General features: G+C 34.8%; 1 protein-coding gene across 1 annotated transcript in view; it reads left to right on the top strand.

Annotated features, from left to right (window-relative positions):
• Sema2a (Semaphorin 2a) overlaps positions 1–25,061 on the top strand; it is a 260,078-nt gene that overhangs the window by 98,320 nt on the left and 136,697 nt on the right. The window contains exon 3 of the mRNA XM_075310277.1: positions 22,966–23,053. Within this exon, the coding sequence (XP_075166392.1) occupies positions 22,966–23,053 (88 nt within the window). The remainder of the gene's footprint in view (positions 1–22,965; positions 23,054–25,061) is intronic.

Genomic DNA, 25,061 nt, shown 5'->3' with positions numbered 1-25,061 from the left:
ATGTAGGTCGGATGGTATTGCAAATGGACCATATAGGACGACTGTATAGCCACCATATAAACCGACCCCCAAGATTTGTCTTCCGAACGTTCATAGAAGAGCAAATTTTATTCGATCCGGTTGAATTATGGTACGTGATGTTATTATATGGCATCTAATAACCATGAAAAAATTGGTACATATCGTCCTGTAATTATATATAGCCCCCATAAAACCCATTGCCCAGATTTGACTTGCAGAGCATCTTGAGCGAGCACATTTCATCCGACCCCTTAAAACTTAATACTACCACGTCCCCATATAAACCGACCCAAATTTTCCAAAGCTTCCTGGAGGAGCCTCTTGGGCGAGCAAATTTCATCTTACTCCAACCAAAATTTTCCAAAGCTTCCTGGAGGTGCAAATTTCATCCGATCCATATTATATCTAACCACCATAATTATCGATCCCATATAAATCGATCCCCAGATTTAATTTCGTAGCCACCTATAAAACAACGCCCCAGATTTGTCTTCCGGACGTTCATGGAAAAGCAAATTTCATCCGATCCTATTGAATTATGGTACGTGATGTTATTATATGACATCTAATAACCAAGAAAAAAAATTGATCCATATCGGTCCGTAATTATATATAGCCCCCATAAAAACTGTTGCCCAGATTTGACTTGCGAAGCCTCTTGAAGGAGCAAATTTCATCCGACACCCTAGAAATTTAGTACGTGGTACGTCCCCATATAAACCGACCCAAAGTTTCCAAAGCTTCTTGGAGGTACAAATTTCATCCGATACATATGACATCTAACCATAATAATTGTATATAGTCCCATATAAATCGATCCCCAGATTTGATTTCCTGGAGTTGGAAACTTCAGCCTCTAACAAGCAAGCAAAAATTGATCCATATCGGTCCATAATTATATATAGCCCCCATATAAACTGATCCCCAGATTTGATTTCTCATGCTTCTTATAGATTTGATTTCTCATGCTTCTTGCATCCGATCCGTTTAAAATTTGGTCCTCTAATTCCGTGGCTTATTTACACACAAAATTTTTTTTCTGATTCAATCACGAAATTAATTGATCCAATTAATTTTTTAATTGAAATGTCTTCAATCACAGAAATGATAGTATCAATTAAAAAATTAATTGACAGTCAATTAAAAAATTAATTGATACTACTAATTTGTGTGATATTAATTGAATATTTTTTAAAACTCAATTAAGATTTTGATTGGAAACATTTTCTTGAATTTTTTTTTCTGTGTAGGCATTTAATCTGCCTCCATATGGACTAAGGCAAGTTTTACCACAAGAAGTAATACGATTGTAGATGCCACTTCGTAGGAGAACTTTCTAAGCAATCCATGATGGAGGGTACATAAAATTCGGCCTGGCCGAACTTACGGCTGTATATTCTTGTTCGATATGTGTTTCATCCGATCTCTCGATATGTTCAGCTCAAGAGCAAGTTTTCTACAACTGCGCCGTGGATTTCAATCAAATCTTACCTTCACTTTTCGGATCATTTCTGGTTCTGCTATCGTTTTTTTGTCCACTTTTGCGAAGCAATGTAACACTGCCAGTATCACGGTAACAAGCAATTGCTTGGAGGAGAAAAGAAAGACATATTCACATTTAATTTATGAAGGGCTCTAACGATAGTCGCTTGTGGTTTTCCAGCCAAATATAGTGTAATCACACTATCGCACTTGAATTCCATCACGAATAAATATATTTCTGCATAAAATATATCAAAAGGCTTTTGTAAGCTTGTAAACAATAAAATGAACTGGCAATGGAATTAATCTTTCAGCAACTGAAGCAACCTGAATAAATGGACTTGGAGCAAAATTAATTTACCTCCAAGATTATTTGGTAATGAAAGTGTTTACTGCGATGCTTCATAAATACTAAAATCTATATTAAAGGTAGAAACGAATGTTGCCATTGGCATAAATGAGTATAAAGTGTCTATTTATTTGCTGGCAGTTTTAACATGATGTCACTATGGATGAAAGGACTGAAAAATAAACGAATAGTCAGTACATGGTACTGAATAGTCAGTAATGGGTAATGGAACTAAAGGGTGATTTGTTAAGAGCTTGATAACTTTTTTAAAAAAAAAAAAACGCATAAAATTTGCAAAATCTCATCGGTTCTTTATTTGAAACGTTAGATTGGTCCATGACATTTACTTTTTGAAGATAATTTCATTTAAATGTTGACCGCGGCTGCGTCTTAGGTGGTCCATTCGGAAAGCCCAATTTTGGGCAACTTTTTCGAGCATTTCGGCCGGAATAGCCCGAATTTCTTCGGAAATGTTGTCTTCCAAAGCTGGAATAGTTGCTGGCTTATTTCTGTAGACTTTAGACTTGACGTAGCCCCACAAAAAATAGTCTAAAGGCGTCAAATCGCATGATCTTGGTGGCCAACTTACCGGTCCATTTCTTGAGATGAATTGTTCTCCGAAGTTTTCCCTCAAAATGGCCATAGAATCGCGAGCTGTGTGGCATGTAGCGCCATCTTGTTGAAACCACATGTCAACCAAGTTCAGTTCTTCCATTTTTGGCAACAAAAAGTTTGTTAGCATCGAACGATAGCGATCGCCATTCGCCGTAACGTTGCGTCCAACAGCATCTTTGAAAAAATACGGTCCAATGATTCCACCAACGTACAAACCACACCAAACAGTGCATTTTTCGGGATGCATGGGCAGTTCTTGAACGGCTTCTGGTTGCTCTTCACTCCAAATGCGGCAATTTTGCTTATTTACGTAGCCATTCAACCAGAAATGAGCCTCATCGCTGAACAAAATTTGTCGATAAAAAAGCGGATTTTCTGCCAACTTTTCTAGGGCCCATTCACTGAAAATTCGACGTTGTGGCTCGTTAGTAAGTCTATTCATGATGAAATGTCAAAGCATACTGAGTATCTTTCTCTTTGACACCATGTCTGAAATCCCACGTGATCTGTCAAATACTAATGCATGAAAATCCTAACCTCAAAAGAATCACCCTTTAATAGTTACACACAAACAATTTTTTTTTCTGATTCAATCACGAAATTAATTGATCCAATTAATTTTTTAATTGAAATGTCTTCAATCACAGAAATGATCGTATCAATTAAAAAATTAATTGAAGGTCAATTAAAAATTAATTGATCCAATTAAAAAATTAATTGATACTATTAATTTTTGTAATTGATTTTTGTTCCAATTAAAAAATTTGTCAATTCAATTAAATTTTTAATTGAATATTTTTTAAAACTCAATTAAAATTTTAATCGGAAAAATTTTCGTGATTTTTTGTTGTGTAGGTAGAGCGACCAATATTTGGGAAAGACATATTTTGATTATGATCAGAGCCAAGTTAAATTTATTTTCTTATATACATCATTTCTTTCCATTTCATTCCCCATGCTCTTTATCCCCATCACCCATAGTTCACAAAATATTACTTACATATGAATCAGATAAAGAAAAACAGTATTAACTTTTGTATGCCAAACCGGAAGTTGGCTTGTATTCGCATGAATTGTTATTATTGTTTTTATGTATTGTGTATAGTCTGAGAACTATTTGCTTGAATTTGCTTAGGACGACTTGTAGAAATCGTAATGTCGAAAAAAAAAAATAAATATGAATATTTAAACTTCCTTTTGCGACATAAAAGATTTTTATTTAATTCTTATTTTTTGCCATTTCCGGTTAAGGAGACAATTTTCTTTTGAGTATTATGTATTGTTATTGCCACAAGGCATTCTATTTGTTGGTTGTGTTTTTATATCTAGTGTCAATATTATTAAGTGGAGGGCTAGAAACCCTATTTTTGTTATGGACATTAGAGACCACAAACAAATTTAAATGTCGAGAATTTGAAGAAAAACACTAACAACCTGAACCTGAATAAAGTTAACATAATACTAGGAGAAAAATCGAATATTGGTTTATATCGGTGGAGCCCAAAAATTATATATGAGGGCGAAAGCTATATAAGATAGTTATATCTGAATCTCAACCGATTTGATTGATATTTTGCAAAATTTACGAGACTCACAAAATATTCCATTATACGAAATTGGAAGGAGATCGGTTGAGGAATACGTCATTTATGGCCAGATCGGTTATAAATATATATAACAGCTATATCTAAATCTGAATCGATTCAAAATCAAAAGGGATCGCCGTTGAGCCAAAAAAAGACCCTATGCCAAATTTGAGGACGATCGGACTTAAACTGCGTGCTGCACGCAGAGAAGGAATATGATCACCTCAAACATGTTTCAAGAGCAAAATGTTATTTTCGTATGGTGACCATGTAACATGTTTGTCACTAAAATGTTATTTTCTCGTCAAATATAACCTACTTGCCGAAATCAGATACATGATTTCCGATAAAATAACATGGTTGCGAAAACCATGTTACATGCTCACCACACAAAAATAACATTTTGCTCTTAAAACATGTTTGAGGTGATCATATTCCTTCTCTGGGTGTGGACTTTGCACAAAAAAATACATCAAAAGACAGACAGACGGCCGCCAATGGTAATAGAGTGGTCCGCCTTAATGACCAATGGTCGCTCCCCGCTCGAATTCATCGATCGTGGGGTCAATATAAATGTCGTATATTATTGGTAAAATGTTATAAAGACAGTATTGAAGACCTTCCAGAAAGTTAAGCACTATCGCACTTAACATGCGTCCGCCACAGAGGCGTAGAAAGAAAGTTCCTCCCTTCATTTCTACCACGCAATTGCCACCAAAATCTCCAAATCTTAATCCGTTGGGAGAGTAAGGATGGCACTAGAAAATACCAAAGTTCATGCTTGACCTGATAATGGTATAATTTAACAAGTATATACGGGCGTAAGTTCGGCCAGGCCGAATCTTATGTACCCTCCACCATGGATTGCGTAGAAACTTCTACTGAAGACTGTCATCCACAATTGAATTACTTGGGTTGCGGTAACACTTGCCGATGGCAAGGTATCTTAAAACTTCCTAACACCGTAATATATACCACATAGTCCATACGTGGTATATATTAAACTAAAAAAGGCCGATTACGTATATAATTAAGTTTAAAGTTTCTATAGAATAGAATTTTGACAAAATAAAATTTTGAAAACATTTTCTATAGAAGTAAAATTTGGAAAAAATTTTCTATAGAAATAAAATTTGGAAAAAATTTTCTATAGAATTAAAATTTTGACAAAATTTTCTATAGAAACAAAATTTTGACAAAATTTTCTATAGAAATAAAATTTTGACAACATTTTCTATAGAAATAAAATTTTGACAAAATTTTCTATAGAAATAAAATTTTAACAAAATTTTCTATAGAAATAAAATTTTGACAAAATTTTTTATAGTAATAAAATTTTGACAATGTTTTCTATAGAAATAAAATGTTGACAACATTTTCTATAGAAATAAAATTTTGACAAAATTTTTTATAGAAATAACATTTTGACAATGTTTTCTATAAAAATAAAATTTTGGTAGATTATTTTTGGCTCGAGTGGCAACCATGATTATGAACCGATATGGACCAATTTTTGTGTGATTGGAATTCAGATATATATTACTATAGACCCATATGGACCAATTTAGGCATGGTTATTAGCGGCCTTATACTAACATTTCAACCGGATCGGATGAATTTTGCTCCTCCAAGAGGCTCCGGAGATCAAATCTGGGGAACGGTTTATATGGGGGCTATATATAATTATGGACCGATATAGACAAATTCTTGCGTGTTTGTTAGAGACCACATTCTAATACCATGTTCCAATTTTTAGCCGGATCGGATGAATTTTGCTCCTCTAAGTGGCTCCGGAGGTCAAATCTGGGGATCGGCTTACATGGGGGCTACATATAATTATGGGCCGTTGTGGACCAATTTTTGCATGGTCATTAGAGAACATATACCAACACCATGTACCAAATTTCAGCCGGATCGGATGAAATTTGCTTCTCTTAGAGGCTCCGCAAGCCAAATCGGATGATCGGTTTATATGGGGACTATATTTAATTATGGACCGATATGGACCAATTTTTGCATGGTTGTTAGAGGCCATATACTAACACCATGTACCAAATTTCAGCTGGATCGGATGAAATTTGCTTCTATTAGAGGCTCCGCAAGCCAAATCGTGTGATCGGTTTATATGGGGGCTACATATAATTATGGACCGATGTGAACCAAGTTTTGCATGGTTGTTAGAGACCATATACTTACACCATGTACCAAATTTCAGCCGGATCGGATTAAATTTGTTTCTCTTAGAGCAATCGCAAGCCAAATTTGGGGGTCCATTTATATGGGGGCTATACGTAAATGTGGGCCGATATGGCCCATTTGCAATACCATCCGGCCTACATCAATAACAACTACTTGTGCCAAGTTTCAAGTCGATAGCTTGTTTCGTTCGGAAGTTAGCGTGATTTCAACAGACGAACGGACGGACGGACATGCTCAGATCGACTCAGAATTTCACCACGACCCAGAATATATATACTTTATGGGGTCTTAGAGCAATATTTCGATGTGTTACAAACGGAATGACAAAGTTAATATACCCCCATCCTATGGTGGAGGGTATAAGAATGGAGTCAAGTTTGAGTTCGGAATTTTAAATTGCGTTTAACATGCCTATGAATACTTCACTGATATAACAAATATATTAAAATGTGTGTTCTAGAAACAAGTATGCAAAACCTAAATTTAAAAATTGTGTCGCAAATGTATCTTTTCTATAATGTTTCGCTTCTTTGGCTCGTAATCAATACCAAAATTATTTATAGACTAAATCTTTGCTACAGCGCCTACTTATCGTCAGGTTTTTCTTATATTGGTAGATAATCATACTTTATCAATTTGTTTAGCTTTTGTCGCACATTAATAATTGAAATGCCTTTAGTTTCTTGTTACTTTTCTTAAATAACGTTAGCTCTTCTTGTACAATATTTGATTTAAGCAAATATTTACCCATATTGTTATGGCGCCATTGTGGTTTTTATATGTTAGGCCGCAACTCAAAATAGTGCTTACACATCCATCTTCGATCCATTTGAATTTTCCAATCTAAATGTCAATGTATGCATGACATTCTTTACTCAGCAAAGCCTATTAAACAATTTTGGAATAATTTATGAAAGAATTTCTTAGAAAACCACAATATTTTATTATATATGAATATAGACCACATATTAAATGGGACCATATATCCTAATAAAAGAGTACAAACAAATCGACTCCTTCCATTGTCAATAAACAATGATTTAATTAATATAATTAATACATATACACAACTGTTTATATACAATTGTTCATATCTAAAATACCAATTGAAGGGCATAAAGACAATTGTATTAACCAAAATATGACATAACTAAATATCGAAAAACCACACAAATACATTAATAAATCCAACCACAAAGACAATGAACGTATACAAAGTTATTGTGAGGCATATAAAGAAGAAGACATATATGTATGGGAGTGTATATGTTTGCTTCTGGTATATGGGCCATTAGCTTGAAAAATTCCTAGGACAATCGATATATCTGTAGGTTAAAGCAACTAAAATCTGGCAACACCTCCTACGTAAACATCAATATTTTCAAGTGCTCCTAAAAGCGAAAATTAAATTCGATTTTTCTGCCGTTTATAGTTCGTTTGATAACGTTTTATCTGATTCATAATAAAATCGATATATTTTTTTTTTCGTGATTTTATCGAATATGCCGAAGAATAATCGTCGTAGCATAAATAATCCAAAAATTTTATGTGGACAATGTAAAACAGAAATTAAGAAAGACGATGAAGACATAGAATGTGATAAGTGCGCCAAGACATTTCACTCTCTCTGTACGAAATTGAATAAATGCCAATATGACAAGTTAATGGAAGATGAGAGTATTGAGTACACCTGTCATTTGTGTGATCAAAGTGATGGTGCTATACAAAATGAATTGAGCGTAATCAAAACCAAACTGCAACAGCTGGATAAACTCAACCAGCTGGATGTTTTAACTGAGAGCATAAGCTTTTATCGAAGCAATTCGATGATGTTATGAAAGGTGTTAATGAAAACAAGAGAAAAATAGAAATTGTACAAAAAGAGAACAAAATGTTAAAAAATGAAATAAAAGATTTAAAGCAGTCTATGAAGATATTAAATGATAATCGTGTACAAAACGATTGTTTGATAACAGGCGTTGTAGCAGCCCCTGATGTAAAAGCTGATGAAGTTGTAAAAACTATAATGAAAGATGTTGGAGTTGAAATACAAGATGCTGATATTGACAAAGCTTATTTCTTAAGGCAAAAGCAAAATTCGAAAAAACAAACTATGGTGTAAAGTTCAGCTCTTATAAATCAAAACAGAAAGTCATGGCTGCTAAGATAAAATTGCATGAAAATGAAAGATCAAAATCCATTTATATCAACGATTTTCTAAGTAAAGAAACTCTTTCTTTATTGAATCATGCCAAATCGTTGGAGGCTGTTGGGTATCGTCGTGTTTATTCTGTAAATGGAAGGGTTTATGCTAAGAAATCTGAACTGTCGAAGCCGAAACTAATCGGTGATGCTGACGTTGTGGATAACCTACTTTTAGAAGCAACAGCTGCAAGAGGTCGTATGAGAAGAGCTAATGATCATATAGAAGCCGTGGTCGAGTCTGGAGGAAGTAATTTTGAATCAAACTTGGAGTATTTATCTCCAGGAAATTAAATTCTATAATTCTGTAATATATGTTTGTAGTTTTTTATCATTATTCTATTTCTAATGAATCAATATTTTAAATCTTTTCTTTCCTTTGAGATTTATTTACAAACTTTACAAAAGCATTATTTCAATATACTTTCTATAAACATGAGAAGTATTTCCTCGATCAATAAATTCAATAAGCTTAGATCTTTGATTGTTAAATTTCCTATTTTACCCAATGTAGTTTGTATACAAGAAACTTGGCTTAAAAAGGATATAGTTCAGATATATGATTTGGAGGAATACCGTGCAGTTCACTGCTGCCGGAATGACTCATATGGGGGAACCACAATTTATGTCCGTAATGATATGCCGTACACTGTGGAAATTTCTCGGAGTAGTAATTTTATTGAAACTGCAGTCGTTGCATTGAAAAATAGATTGATAAATGGTAAGGAGCTTAGAATAGTTTCTTCCTACAGGTCTCCTAAGTGTACCGTGGATATGTTCCTTAATCATTTGGAAGAAATCGCTACTAGTATAGGGCGTCACCCATGCATAATTCTTGGTGATTCGAACATCGATTTATTAAAACTGCCAATAAGAAACAATTTGCTCGGCATCCTTCAATGCTATGGATACAAAAACTGTCATGAATTGGTCACTAGGCCGAGCACTGGGTCATGCATTGACCACATTTATAGTAACGTTGAAAGGGATTTGCAAATCAATTCTATAGAGTGTCAATTGTCAGATCATAATCTGTTATGCTGCCACTTTGAATCTGATGTTAGTACACCGAGTTTTTTTGAGGTAGAGCAGAAGCGTTGTGATTTTGGAAAAGTTAAGGTGGCTCTTAGACAACACCTAAGTTTTTCGGATCTTATATCGGACACCTCGCATGATATGTCTAGGCTCACTTCGTGTTTCTCAAATGCTATTGCTAACTCGACATCGGTTACAAAGAAAAAACGGGACTTGAGGTATAATGTGGCTCCTTGGATAAACGGGAATTTAATATCTCTTATAGAGTATAAAAATAAATTGTTGAGGCAGAGAAAAAAGTCATGCTATTTCGGAGTAGACGACATATTAAAACGACTTAGTAGAACGATTAAAATTTCCATGAGAGTAGCAATGGATCAGTACTATATCGATAATTTGAACCGGTTTCGGCAAGATCCGAAGAAGTGCTGGAAATTTCTGAATAAAAGCTTTGGTAGATCGCACCGAACTGAAGCTACAATCGTTGATGATAGAGGAGAAGAGATAGTTGAGGACAAAGCGAGAGCTCAGCGGTTTAATGACTACTTCGTTAACTCCATTGAAGATTTAAGGCAACGACTAGGTCAGTCTGATGGTTTCAATTCTTTACGTACGCTTCGCTACCATACGAATACGTTTAAATTTAAAGATACTACAGTGGATGAAATATTAAGTATTATACGGGATATGGATGTGACGAAGTCTGCGGGCTTTGATGATGTATCGGTATTATCTGTACGGGAATGCGCGGAAGAATTAAGTCCATACTTAACCAAGATATTCAACGACATCATAAACACGGCCACTTTCCCAAGTTGTTTAAAAATTCATAAAGTAATTCCGATTCCCAAAGAAAAAAATGCTATATCTGTAGAGAAATACAGACCGATATCATTGCTGTCGATATTTGACAGATTGTTTGAAAAAATTATCTACAATCAGTTATCAAAGTACTTGGATGAAGAGTCATTAATTTATGGGAACCAATATGGATTCAGAAATGGGTGTGGGACCGAAGAAGCGGTAGTCAATGTTGTAAACCATATATGTGAATGTATTGACCGAGGTTATTATGGTGTAGGTGGAATTTTTTATGACTTTTCAAAGGCTTTTGACTTAGTTTACCACTCGATACTGTGTAGTAAGTTGGAGTTTTATGGTATACAGGGTAAGGAGCTCCAATTGTTTAGGAGTTATTTGGACAACCGGAAGCAGTTTGTATGCATAAATGGCCATAAAAGTTCCGTGAGTGATGTAAGGTGCGGGGTGCCCCAAGGTAGCATTCTGGGACCTTTACTGTTTAAGATATACTTGAATGATATTAATAATCTTCCATTAACCGGTAGGCTGTTTATGTACGCAGATGATCTATGCGTGTTTTACCCTTATAAGGAGAGACTTTTCTTGAAAACTATCATAGAGAGGGATGCTGCGCTTATAGCAGAGTATTCGCACATTAATAGGCTTGTATTAAATGCGAATAAAACGAAATATGTACGATTTAGGCCGCATTCTTGTCGTGTTGATACAAATCATTCTATATTTGTAGATGGTAGTGAAATTTTTGAGGAAGTGAGCGTAAAATATTTGGGCGTAATATTGCAGCAGAACTTAAATTGGAAGCTGCACATTGAGCAACTCCGCTCAAAGATATCTCCTGTTATTGGCATCATGTACAAACTAAAGAACAAACTGAATATCGAATGTAAATCTTTACTTTTTCAGTCACTCATTCAAAGTAATTTGAACTATTTGGTACTTTTATATGGTTGTAGACGAAATCAAGACTTAAAATCATTGCAAACACTCCAGAATAGAGCTCTGAAAATAATTTACAATTTACCACACATGTACTCCACACTTTCTCTTTATAAAGATGTTGGCAAGAATATTTTACCAGTCTATGGTATGCACAAGATGCAATTATTAGTATACATGTATAAAGTTATACACAATATTGGGCACCATAATATTAGATTTTGTACTCTCCAACACCGTTTCAGTACAAGAAATAGTACAAATTTGGAAGTTGCGAGATGTCGATTGGAGATGACGAAACAACGTATTCAATATATGGGTAGTACAGAATATAACAATATGCCACAACACTTAAAGGAAATCCGATCTATATCAATTTTCAAGCCAAAGTTAAAAGAGTATCTTTGTCAAAATATTGAAATGCTTGTCTTATAAAGTGAGTTTCTATATACAATTATAAATTTAAAGTTTTTCTTTTTTATATAAATTCTCTTTTTTTATATTTAAACCTTGTTTTTTTCCTTTCTTGATTTTTTTTTACACTACTAGTTTACTCATTTGAATTGTAATGCCAGATAACCTCAAACAAAGCCTAAAGGGCGCTGAGGTACAAAATATTGTAATATTTCCTAACTAATGTTAAATTCTAAATAAAATAAAAAAAAAAAAAAATCTGTGATAATTTAATTCCAATGAAATTATATTTGAGGAGTTTTTGGGGAACTGTAACGCCATGCAGACAATATTTACCTTCCTTTTTATTACCGTTACAACATTCGTTTATTCATACTCGAAAAAAAACCATAATTTCCAATATTTATGTAAGTTGCATTTAAATTTGAATTTATATGGCTGATTACAATATTTAAAGATGATCCCATAAAATGTTTCGCTAATATAAATAAACAAATCAATGTTAAAAATTTGTCAAAAAGTGTGGCATCACTGTTTCTTATGCAAACAAGGTTTTATAATTTATATTTGTTTCCACCTGTACTCTTTAAGAACGGCTCAAAAAGAAAGAGCAAGTAAGCAGTTGGTATTTGAAGTGTGAAAAAGTATAAAATTAAGTGCACCTTTAAATAAATAAAACAAAAGAAAAAAACTTATATCTAAATAAATCGAAATAAATGGCATTAACAATATTTTAAAATAATAACAATGTGTAAAACTTGTTTTAAATTTGTTATAAAATTATTATTTTCAGTCTCATTGTTACGTGTTCGTTCGTTCATATATGTATGTAATTTTAAGTAGAGTTTTAGTTGTGTTCCCCCTGAAGTCTCAAATGGGATGTTTTTAGGTTTATTAGTTGAAATTTCAAGATTCTAAATTGATAATATCAGCTGCTTTATTTTGTCCGTCTTTGTGTTATCTCCCTAATACGGAAATGGTCTTTTTTATACCCTCCACCATAGGATGGGGGTATATTACTTTCCCAGCAAAAAAAGCGTTGCCATAAAAGTAATGAAAATGTTCTTTTTGGATCCGGAAGTGGTGCAAAATTGACGCAGAAGCGATGAATTTAACATGGGCTTGTCATAGGACGGAAGTCCTCCATTTCAACAGCCGCTGAACTGAATTTGCATCACTTCTTTAGGTGTGATCCGAATCCAATGTTTTGGATGTAAATTAAAAATTTCTGTGATATTTTGTCAAATAAATAATGTTTATAATTTTTTATAATTCTTAATGGATTCTAACGCTTATCGGAAACGTTTGACCTCAAATATTTTCAAAAATTCATAATATTTTCAGATTGAATTTAGTATTTTTTTCGAAAAAATTTAAATGATTTGTACCATTTTATGAATTCTTACCCTGTTTTTAACATATTTGAAGCAAAAAAATTTAAAATTGCTCATTAAAAGTATGAAAAAACCAAGTTATAAAAAATTGAATTAAAAGAACTTCCTGGGTAGTTAAAAAAAAGAACATTATTGGGAGTGCATCTTCTGGAAGTGCTTATAAAGTTGTGCCTTTGGAAGAACTTCCAAATTTTTATACCCTGCTCCACACTGTGGAACAGGGTATTATAAGTTAGTGCATATGTTTGCAACACCCAGAAGGAGACGAGATAGACACATGGTGTCTTTGGCAAAAATGCTCAGGGTGGGCTCCTGAGTCGATATAGCCATATCCGTCTGTCCGTGAACACATTTTTGTAATCAAAGTCTAGGTCGCAATTTTAGTCCAATCGACTTCAAATTTGGCACAAGTATGTGTTTTGGCTCAGAATAGATCCCAATTGATTTTGGAAGAAATCGGTTCAGATTTAGATATAGCTCCCATATATATATTTCGCCCGATATGGACTTATATGGCCCCAGAAGCCAGAGTTTTACCCTAATTTGCTTAAAATTTTTGCACAAGAAGAACAATTAGTACCATAATCAAGTGTGCCAAATTTTATTGAAATCGGTTTAGATTTAGATATAGCTCCCATATATATCTTTCGCCCGATATGGACTAATACGGTCCCAGAAACCAGAGTTTTAGCCCAATTTGGTTGAAATTTTGCACAAGGAGTAGAATTAGCATTGTAGCTATGCGTGCCAAATTTGGTTGAAATCGGTTCAGATTTAGATATAGCTCCCATATATAGCTTTCGCCCGATTTTCACTCATATGACCACAGAGGCAAATTTTTTTGCTCCGATTTAGTTGAAATTTTGCACAGGGAGTAGAATTAGTATTGTTGCTATGTGTGCCAAATTTGGTTGAAATCGGTTCAGATTTAGATATAGCTCCAATATATAGCTTTCGGCCGATTTACACTCATATGACCACAGAGGCCAATTTTTTTGCTCCGATTTAGTTGAAATTTTGCACAGGGAGTAGAATTAGCATTGTAGCTATGCATGCCAAATTTGGTTGAAGTCGGTACAGATTTAGATATATCTCACATATATCGCTTTCGCCCGATTTACACTCGTATGACCACAGAGGCCAATTTTTAACTCCGATTTAATTGAAATTTTGCACAGGGAGTAGAAGTAGCATTGTTGCTATGCGTGCCAAATTTGGTTGAAATCGGTTCAGATTTAGATATAGCTCCCATATATATGTTTTTCTGATTTCGACAAAAATGGTCAAAATACCAACATTTTCCTTGTAAAATCGCCACTGCTTAGTCGAAAAGTTGTAAAAATGACTCAAATTTTCCTAAACTTCTAATACATATATATCGAGCGATAAATCATAAATAATTTTTTTGAAGTTTCCTTTAAATTGCTTCAGATTTAAACGTTTCCCATATTTTTTTTTACTAACATTGAGTTCCACCCTAGTGCATTAGCCGCCATAAATTTTGAGTCTATAGATTTTGTAGAAGTCTATCAAATTCTGTCCAGATCGAGTGAAATTTAAATGTATGTATTTGGGACAAACCTTTATATATAGCCCCCAACACATTTGAGGGATGTGATATGGTATCGGAAATTTAGATCTACAGAGTGGTGCAGGGTATAATATAGTCGGCCCCGCACGACTTTAGACTTTCCTTACTTGTTTTTGCTGGGTTTGTCATTCCATTATTGCTCTAAGAGCCCATATTGCTCTAAGAGCCCATATTGCTCTAAGAGCCCATAAAGTATGTAAAGGGTGATTCTTTTGAGGTTAGGATTTTCATGCATTAGTATTTGACAGATCACGTGGGATTTCAGACATGGTGTCAAAGAGAAAGATGCTCAGTATGCTTTGACATTTCATCATGAATAGACTTACTAACGAGCCACAACGTCGAATTTTCAGTGAATGGGCCCTAGAAAAGTTGGCAGAAAATCCGCTTTTTTATCGACAAATTTTGTTCAGCGATGAGGCTCATTTCTGGTTGAATGGCTACGTAAATAAGCAAAATTGCCGCATTTGGAGTGAAGAGCAACCAGAAGCCGTTCAAGAACTGCCCATGCATCCCGAAAAATGCACTGTTTGGTGTGGTTTGTACGCTGGTGGAATCATTGGACCGTATTTTTTCAAAGATGCTGTTGGACGCAACGTTACGGTGAATGGCGATCGCTATCGTTCGATGCTAACAAACTTTTTGTTGCCAAAAATGGAAGAACTGAACTTGGTTGACATGTGGTTTCAACAAGATGGCGCTACATGCCACACAGCTCGCGATTCTATGGCCATTTTGAGGGAAAACTTCGGAGAACAATTCATCTCAAGAAATGGACCGGTAAGTTGGCCACCAAGATCATGCGATTTGACGCCTTTAGACTATTTTTTGTGGGGCTACGTCAAGTCTAAAGTCTACAGAAATAAGCCAGCAACTATTCCAGCTTTGGAAGACAACATTTCCGAAGAAATTCGGGCTATTCCGGCCGAAATGCTCGAAAAAGTTGCCCAAAATTGGACTTTCCGAATGGACCACCTAAGACGCAGCCGCGGTCAACATTTAAATGAAATTATCTTCAAAAAGTAAATGTCATGGACCAATCTAACGTTTCAAATAAAGAACCGATGAGATTTTGCAAATTTTATGCGTTTTTTTTTAAAAAAAAGTTATCAAGCTCTTAACAAATCACCCTTTATATTCTGGGTCGTGGTGAAATTCTGAGTCGATCTAAGCACGTATGTCCGTCCGTCCGTGTGTTGAAATCACGCTAACTTCCAAACGAAACAAGCTATCGATTCGAATCTTGGCACAAGTAGTTGTTATTAATGTAGGTCGGATGGTATTGCAAATGGGCCATATCGGTCCACTTTTACGTATACCCCCTTATAAACGGACCCCCAGATTTGGCTTGCGAATCCTCTGAGAGAAGCAAATTTCATCCGATCCGGCTGAAATTTGGTAAATGTTGTTAGTATATGGTCTCTAACAACCATACAAAAATTGGTCAACATCGGTCCATAATTATATATAGCCCCCATATAAACCGATCCCTAGATTTGACCTCCGGAGCCTCTTGGAAGAAAAAAATTCATCTGATTCAGTTGAAATTTAGCACTTGGTGTTAATATATGGCCTCAAAGACCCATCCAAAAATTGGTCGAAATCGGTCCATAATTATATTTAGCCCCCATATAAACCGATCCCCAGATATGACCTCGCTTGAAATTTGGTACGTGATGTTAGTATATGGTATCCAACAACCATGCTGGAATTGGTTCATATCAGTCCATAATGATATATAGCCCCATATAAACCGATCCCTAGATTTGGTTTTGGAGCCCTATATAAATATATGGACCGATAGGTCCCATTTTCGTCGCACCTATTTGTGGTCCTAAAATACCTCTAGATTCCCAATTTCAGGGAAATCCGATAGAAAATATGGTTTCTAGAGGCCAACAAAGTAAAATCCGGAGATCGGTCTATAAGGGGGCCTACGCTAAAAGGTAATCAATCAATTCCATTTTATAACTAAATAGTTCTATATATGAGGCCTATATTTTGAACCGATATGGATCAATTTTGGTGGTTACTTAAGGGTGAATACTCATATCTCTTAAAGAATTTCTGGGAACATGGAGACTATATGTATACAGTGAAATCTCTCAAACTTGGGCATCTCTCAAAAGTGGTCAATTGTCATGAGACGTTTGTTATATGAACACATTAAAAATCTCTCATAATATGGACAATATCTTGGCGATCGTGGGTGTCCACTTCTGAGTGGTCTGTAGATAGTCGGATGTGCCTCATTTGCAATACTCGGCAGCGTTACAGTTGAGAATTTTGATTTGATAATTGAAAAAGTGGCGCTCTTCGCATCGAGAGAAATTAAAAGTTAAACGAATTTGTTCAGGGTTTTATACAGTTTTTTCAGTTTATATCCCTACTATCCTAACAATCATTTCGTCTCTATTTCATTGTAATTCATTCCATGAAATTTTCCAAAAGTTTTGAAAATTTACATTGCTTATTTACTACAGAACATTGTCTTTGCATACTTTTACGCGGAATACTTGTGCACTGGCAATGGTAAACTCGATTATTTGTTAAGACACTGATCATATCCATAATCTTAACCGTATTTGGGTTCAAAATATATCAAAAAATATCGCAGTATAAATGAATGTAAATAAAAAGTGGCACAGAGTGATAAAAAAGTGTCATACAAATGTGAAAAGTATGGCATTTAGTGGCAACACAAAAAAGTGGTACAAAAGAATCACCGCTTGAAAAAAATTGAAATTTTGATAATGTTTCTATGCTTTACAAACAGAATGTCAACGAAATGTAGATTCTATATATAGGATCAGTATGTCTGTTGTTATCACTCTATTGGATCACAATATTGGAGATTAGCTCAAATTATTGAATTTTAGAAAAAAACAAAATATTTTTGTTTTACTATCCTCAAAAAAGTTAACCCTACAGGACACTAATAGTAACTCTATTTTGAAGTAGTTTAAGACTCAGCAATAGATGTACTTATATCACTTTGGATGTAGACCTCATATAGACCGATTGAGTTTGACAAGCTTTTTTTTTCAAAACGTTAATTCCCTCTCACAATATCTTTTTTCCTAAATCGTCTGTGCTGTTCATGTGCTGAATGCATGTGATTATAGTGTATGTTAACAGGGAGCAAATAAGCAAATTATCACAAACAAACTTGACCAATACCAACACACACACACGATGGTCCCAATTTGCTTTGACATTGGAAATGTTTAGAAATTGTGTCACTGGTGGAATAGGAGGACTCTGTGAAAGCAACCAACACTAATGATACCATACGAAAAAAAGTTGTTGGTCATTAATTATGGTAACAAATTGTTAACGCAAACGTTTTCTGTTGTTAAACAGAACTCTCTTACTATACCAACATTTTTGGTACACAAATCAAATTTAATGAGTGAAATGAGCAAGCACTCTCATACTCTTTACTACGTATATGAGTTTGGTAAATTATTGAACATTTAATGAAATGATATTTTAGGATAGTCGTCTTTTTTAGTATGACCTACTAATAATAATGCGGGAAGCTAGCATGTTCCATAATGGCATAGTCAATATTTAAATAGCTACTATACAATTTATTCGGCTCTAAAAGGACGTCCTTTGTCATTGAAGCAATGAATTGAGCTTCACTCATACATATATAAATAATATATTGTAGGAATTTATTAAGTGCAGCAGGCTGCTATGCTAGGTACAGTAGCATCACGATAATTTGTAATACCAGAGGGGGTGAACAATTCTCCAATCATTGAAATCTGCCTGATTCCATGTTAAGACCAATGAGAAGGTACCTTCTTTACATACAGGTTGATGTATGTAAAGAAGGTACCTAACAAAGAAAAACACATTTTTTGTCAAAATTCGTTTTTATTATTCAACATAGTTCCTTTCAAGAGCGATACAACGATTATAACGACCTTCCAATTTTTTGATACCATTTTGGTAGTACTCCTTCGGTTTTGCCTTAAAATAGGCCTCAGTTTCGGCGATCACCTCTTCATTGCAGCCAATTTTTTTCCCTGCGAGCATCCTTTTGAGGTCTGAGAACAAGAAAAAGTCGCTGGGGGCCAGATCTGGAGAATACGGTGGGTGGGGAAGCAATTCGAAGCCCAATTCATGAATTTTTGCCATCGTTCTCAATGACTTGTGGCACGGTGCGTTGTCTTGGTGGAACAACACTTTTTTCTTCTTCATATGGGGCCGTTTTGCCGCGATTTCGACCTTCAAATGCTCCAATAATGCCATATAATAGTCACTGTTGATGGTTTTTCCCTTCTCAAGATAATCGATAAAAATTATTCCATGCGCATCCCAAAAAACAGAGGCCATTACTTTGCCAGCGGACTTTTGAGTCTTTCCACGCTTCGGAGACGGTTCACCGGTCGCTGTCCACTCAGCCGACTGTCGATTGGACTCAGGAGAGTAGTGATGGAACCATGTTTCATCCATTGTCACATATCGACGGAAAAACTCGGGTGTATTACGAGTTAACAGCTGCAAACACCGCTCAGAATCATCAATACGTTGTTATTTTTGGTCAAATGTGAGCTCGCGCGGCATCCATTTTGCACAGAGCTTCCGCATATCCAAATATTGATGAATGATATGACCAACACGTTCCTTTGATATCTTTGAGGCCTCTGCTATCTCGATCAACTTAATTTTACGGTCATTCAAAATCATTTTGTTGATTTTTTTGATGTTTTCGTCGGTAACCACCTCTTTCGGACGTCCACTGCGTTCACCGTCCTCCGTGCTCATTTCACCACGCTTGAATTTTGCATACCAATCAATTATTGTTGATTTCCCTGGGACAGAGTCCGGAAACTCATTATCAAGCCAAGTTTTTTGCTTCCACCGTATTTTTTCCCTTCAGAAAACAGTATTTTGTCAAAACACGAAATTCCTTTTTTTCCCTTTTTTCACAATAACAAAAGTAGCTTCACAAAAGACCCTCTATCTCACAAACTAATTGACTTACAGACGTCAAATTTTGACACGAATCATTTGAAGGTTGGTACTATATAAAAATAATATGCATTTAATACTAGCGACGCCATCTATGTGTCAGACCGGGGACTTATCAGCCAACCGTTAGAAGAGTCCGAATATTATTGCACTGAAAGAAGCTTTGAAAGACTCAGAGATGTTATCAGCATTGCTGAGTAGGGTTAAACTATCGCTACAAAGATTTTCTATGTTCGGAGGAAGTTATGAAAGAACCTATTACTTTTTGTATGCCAATCACGGTTGCCATAGTTAGTAGAATTCTACCAAAAATGGTAGATTTTTTACTGTTTGGTAGATTGGTAGAATTCTTCATGTTTTGGTAGATTTTGCAAAATATTCCTCTCCAGCTAAGACGTCCCAAAAGTTCTACAGAAATAAAATTTTGACAAAATTTTCTATAGAAATAAAATTTTGACAAAATTTTCTATAGAAATAAAATTTTGACGAAATTTTCTTTAGAAATAAAGATTTGACAAAATTTTATAAAAAAAAAGAAATTTTGAAAATTTTTTATATAAAAAAATTTCTATAAAAATATAAATTTTGCTGAAATTTTCTATAAAAATAAAATTTTGACAAAATTTCCATAACAATAAAATTTTGACAAAATTTCTATAAAAATAAAATATTGACCCTACTTACTATAGAAATAAAATTTTGACAAAATTTTGTATATAAATAAAATGTTAACTAAACTTTCTTCAGAAATAAAGATTTGACGAAATTGTATATAAAAATGAAATTGTGACACATTGTTATATAAAAAATTTTTCTGTAAAAAAAAAAAAAAATTACAAAATTTTCTGCAAAAATAACATTTTGTCAAAATTTCTATAAAAATAAAATATTGACCAAATTTACTATAGAAATAAAATGTTGGCAAAATTTTTTATGGCAATAAAACTTTGACAAAATTGTTTATGGCAATAAAATTTAAGTGGAAAAGGGCCAATTTTTCTGTGATTGGGGATCGGTTTATATGGGGGCTATGTATAATATAGATCGATACGGACCAATTTTGGAATGGTTGTTATCGGCCATATACCAGCGCAATGTACCAAATTTCAACCGGATCTAATGAATTTTGCTCCTTCAAGAGGCTCCGGAGGTCAAATCTGCGGATCGGTGTATATGGGGGCTATATATAACTATGAACCGATATGGACCAATTTTTGCATGGTTGTTAGAGGCCATATACTAAAACTACATATCAAATTTCAAACGAATCGGATGAAATTTTCTTCTCGTAGAGGCTCCGCAAGCCAAATCTAGAGATCGGTTTATATGGGGGCTATATATAATTAAGGACCGATGTGGACCAATTCATGCATGGTTGTTAAAGTCCATATACCAATACCATGTACCAAATTTCAGCCGGATCGGATGAAATTTGCTTCTCTTAGAGGCTCCGCAAGCCAAATCTGGGGATCGGTTTATATGGGGACTATATATAATTATGGACCGATGTGGACCAATTTATGCATGGTTGTTAAAGACCATATACCAACACCATGTACCAAATTTCAGCCGGATCGGATAAAATTTGCTTCTCTTAGAGGCTCCGCAAACCAAATCTGGGGATCGGTTTATATGGGGGCTATATATATATGGACCAATGTCGACCAATTTTTGCATGATTGTTAAAGACCATATACCAACACCATGTACCAAATTTCAGCCGGATCGGATGAAATTTGCTTCTCTTAGAGGATCCGCAAGCCAAATCTGGGGTTGTGTTTATATGGGCGCTATACGTTAAAGTGTACCAATATGGCCCATTTGCAATACCATCCGACCTACATCAATAAAAACTACTTGTTCCAAATTTCAAGTCGATAGCTTGTTTCGTGCGGAAATTAGCGTGATTTCAACAGATGGACGGACGGACGGACATGCTTAGATCGAGCCAGAATTTCACCACGACTTTATGGGTTCTTAGAGCAATATTTCGATGTGTTACAAACGGAATGACAAAGTTAATATACCCCCCATCCTATGGTGGAGGGTATAAAAAAAAATGGTCGGGTTTACTTGCCAAAAAGATCAGCTGAAAATTTACACCTCCAATTGGCTACCGGAACGCATACACCCATTAAAAACATCATGCACGGCGTACACGTTTCCAAACGATCCGTTAATGAAAGTGAATCAACATACATGTGGTGTCAAACGGAGAACAGATGCACATACAAGGAATGGACCAAAATAAAAGGAGACATTGTAGGAAAGGAAAACTTTGAAGGACCTTCTTGATGGTCAAAGCGAAGGCACATGCGAAAGTTGGTTCCAATCGGACCTCTCCATCACGTGCCTCCCATAAAAAGGATTCAAATATATCTGATTGCATAGGTTGGGTTAGGTGGCAGCCCGATATGTCAGACTCACTTAGACTATTCAGTCCATTGTGATACCACAGTGGTGAACTTCTCTCTTATCACTGAGTGCAGCCCGATTCCACGTTAAGCTCAATGACAAGGGACCTCTTTTTTATAGCCGAGTCCGAACGGCTATAGAAATAAAATTTTGATCAAATTTACTATAAAAATAAATGTTTGAGAAAATTTACTATAGAAATAAGACTAAAATTTCCATAGAAATAAAATACTGGCAACATTTTTATAGAAATAACATTTTGATAAAATAAGATTTGTTTAGACAAAGTCGAGTATCAAAAACCCTTTCTCGGGAGGTTCAAGTGTACTCCCCTTTGGGTTTATTGAATTACCCGAATTTATTCTGATAATTGGTTGATAGTTTTGCTGCAAGTAGAGGATGCTGATGAGGAATGCGGTAATTCCGAAACAGTTGTCCATCCAACCGTCTTGCAGTCTATAGGGCTTTGCCCAAATAAATTTGACAAGCATACTTTTCCTCTGATGGCTAAGCTACACTTTCCTCTGTTGGCATAGCTACACTATGGTTTTAAGCTGAAATCAAAACAACAATAAGATTTTTTGATTTGGTAGTTTTTTGGTAAAAGTTTCTCCCAATTTTGGTAGATTATTTTTAGCTTGAGTGGCAACCGTGATGAAAAATCGAGAAGGTATACATTACACAGCGGTTGTTCTATTATTTCATTATATAACTGTCCATTTGTCAATCGCTTTGTTTGTTGTTCGCAAAAAAAAGCCAACACAATGTCTACCTCATGTTCACCAATTCTTGCTTGTGTTAGCAAGACATACAATCTTCGCTTCTTGATTTTCTTGATTTAACTAAAATATTAAGCTAATGAATCTTTTTTTATAACTTCACAATTATTAATACTAGCGTTTTTTATGTCTATTTCAGATCATGTACGAGAATTTAATTGTGGAAAATTGTACTATCGAACCTTCCACATGGACGAGGAAAGAGATTCGTTATATGTTGGAGCAATGTAAGTAAATCATAGTTCATTCTTTGAAGTAAATTTTACATGTAATTCATAAGGCTTTCGGAGTTAACTTAAATTTCAGAACGAATGGTTCAGATTTTTGACAATGATGTTCTATATAATATTGATATATATTTGATATCGGATAATATGTAAGAGTTTTTTAATGAAATCCGAAATACTGAAATTTTATTACGTCTAAAGAACTAATCAATGAAACTGATGCTCAAAAAGATGAATTTCCCCCTATGATAAGCCAATGCTCAGTTTATTGCTTATGAGCAAATTTTCCACCACTTCAGGATGCAAAAAAAAATTTTCGTTGTTTTCTTACAACACTTTTTTTTCCTGGCAAGCTATACATTTTCGGAAAGGGCAAGAATGATAATTACCAATATTTCTTGAATTAACATAATGTTTTAATAGAATTTGAGCAACAATTCATAGAAAAGGTTAACTGTTTCAATTAAATTTTAGATCAAAACAAACATCAGTCAAAAAAAAAATCAAGTTATTTCTTGTCTGAATACAAAAAATTTTTTTCTGTGTATATTAAAATATCGGAAAGACAGGAAACCATACATTAGTCGAAGAATATCAACTATGGGCATCATGGGCATCTACACCACATTTTTATCTAGGATATTTAGACCACACCAGAACAATCGTTTGGATTTCGGGCAACACAATACACTTTTCAGCTCATCGATGTGGATAGCATTCTATGGGTCCCAGAAATGACCGATAAAACAGTCTTCGAATTTTTCGGAGTACGATGGCCGCGTGCGTCCCACTATTTTGACTGTATTATGATCTGCATATTTCATGGACCGTCACGATTCGATACTAGAGCTGCAAAATTATCGATGACACTATCGAGAGTAACTTTTAAGGTGCTATCGATATTTATTCTCCGATAGCGATACTATCGAAGAAACCCAAATCACTAAAAAATACCGGCCATGCCATATACTTATGTAGGTAATAAGAATCCAAAAATGAAAAATTCTGATATATTTTAATGTCTAAAGAATTATTCCTTTAAAAATAGATTTTTTCCCCTAAAGTTGACGGCTTTGCATGAAATGAATTGCCTCTCCTTTTATTTTGTAGCAAATAGTTTTTTCCGTCTTTCGTAGAAACTTCTACGAAAGACTGTCATCCACAATCGAATTACTTGGGTTGTGGTATATTAAAACTTCTTAACATCGTTTTCTAAATTGTGAATTAGTCCATACGTGGTATATATTAGACAAAAAAGTTATGTATAGTTAAGTCTACAAATAATTACGAATCGATATGGGCTTTTTGCACGGTACGTAGAGAACCAGAGTTGAAATATGGGGGTCGCTTATATGGGGGCTATATAAATTATGAACTTGATATGGACCAATTTTTGTGTGATTGGAAATCGATATATCTGAGGGATATATATAACTATAGACCGATATGGACCTAGTTACGCATGGTTGTTAACGACAATATACTAGCACAATGTACCAAATTTCAACTCACTCGGATCCTCCAAGAGGCTCCAAAACCAAATCTCGGGATCGGTTTATATGGGGCTATATATGATTATGGACTGATATGGACCACTTTTGGCATGGTTGTTAAATATCATATACGATCACCACGTAGCAAATTTCAAGCAGATCGGATGAATTTTGCTTCTCCAAAAGGCACCGGAGGTCAAATCTGGGGATCGGTTTATATGGGAGATATATATAATTATGGGCTGATAGGAACCAATTCCTGCATGGTTGTTGGATACCATATACTAACATCACGTACCAAATTTCAACCGAATAGGAAGAATTTTGCTCTTCCAAGGGGCTCTGGGGGTCAAATCTGGGGATCGGTTTATATGAGGCCTATATATAATTATGGACTGATACCGACCAATTTTTGCATGTGAGTTTGAGGCCATATATTAACACAACGTACCAAATTTCAACTGAATCAGATGAATTTTGGTCTTCCAAGCAGCTCAGGAGGTCAAATCTGGTGA

Source organism: Haematobia irritans, chromosome 5 (genome assembly GCF_050003625.1).
Source record: "Haematobia irritans isolate KBUSLIRL chromosome 5, ASM5000362v1, whole genome shotgun sequence".
Classification (NCBI taxonomy): Eukaryota; Metazoa; Arthropoda; class Insecta; order Diptera; family Muscidae; genus Haematobia; species Haematobia irritans.
The sequence above is the reverse complement of the archived record's forward strand: the minus strand, read 5'-3'. Positions and strand labels throughout refer to the sequence as shown.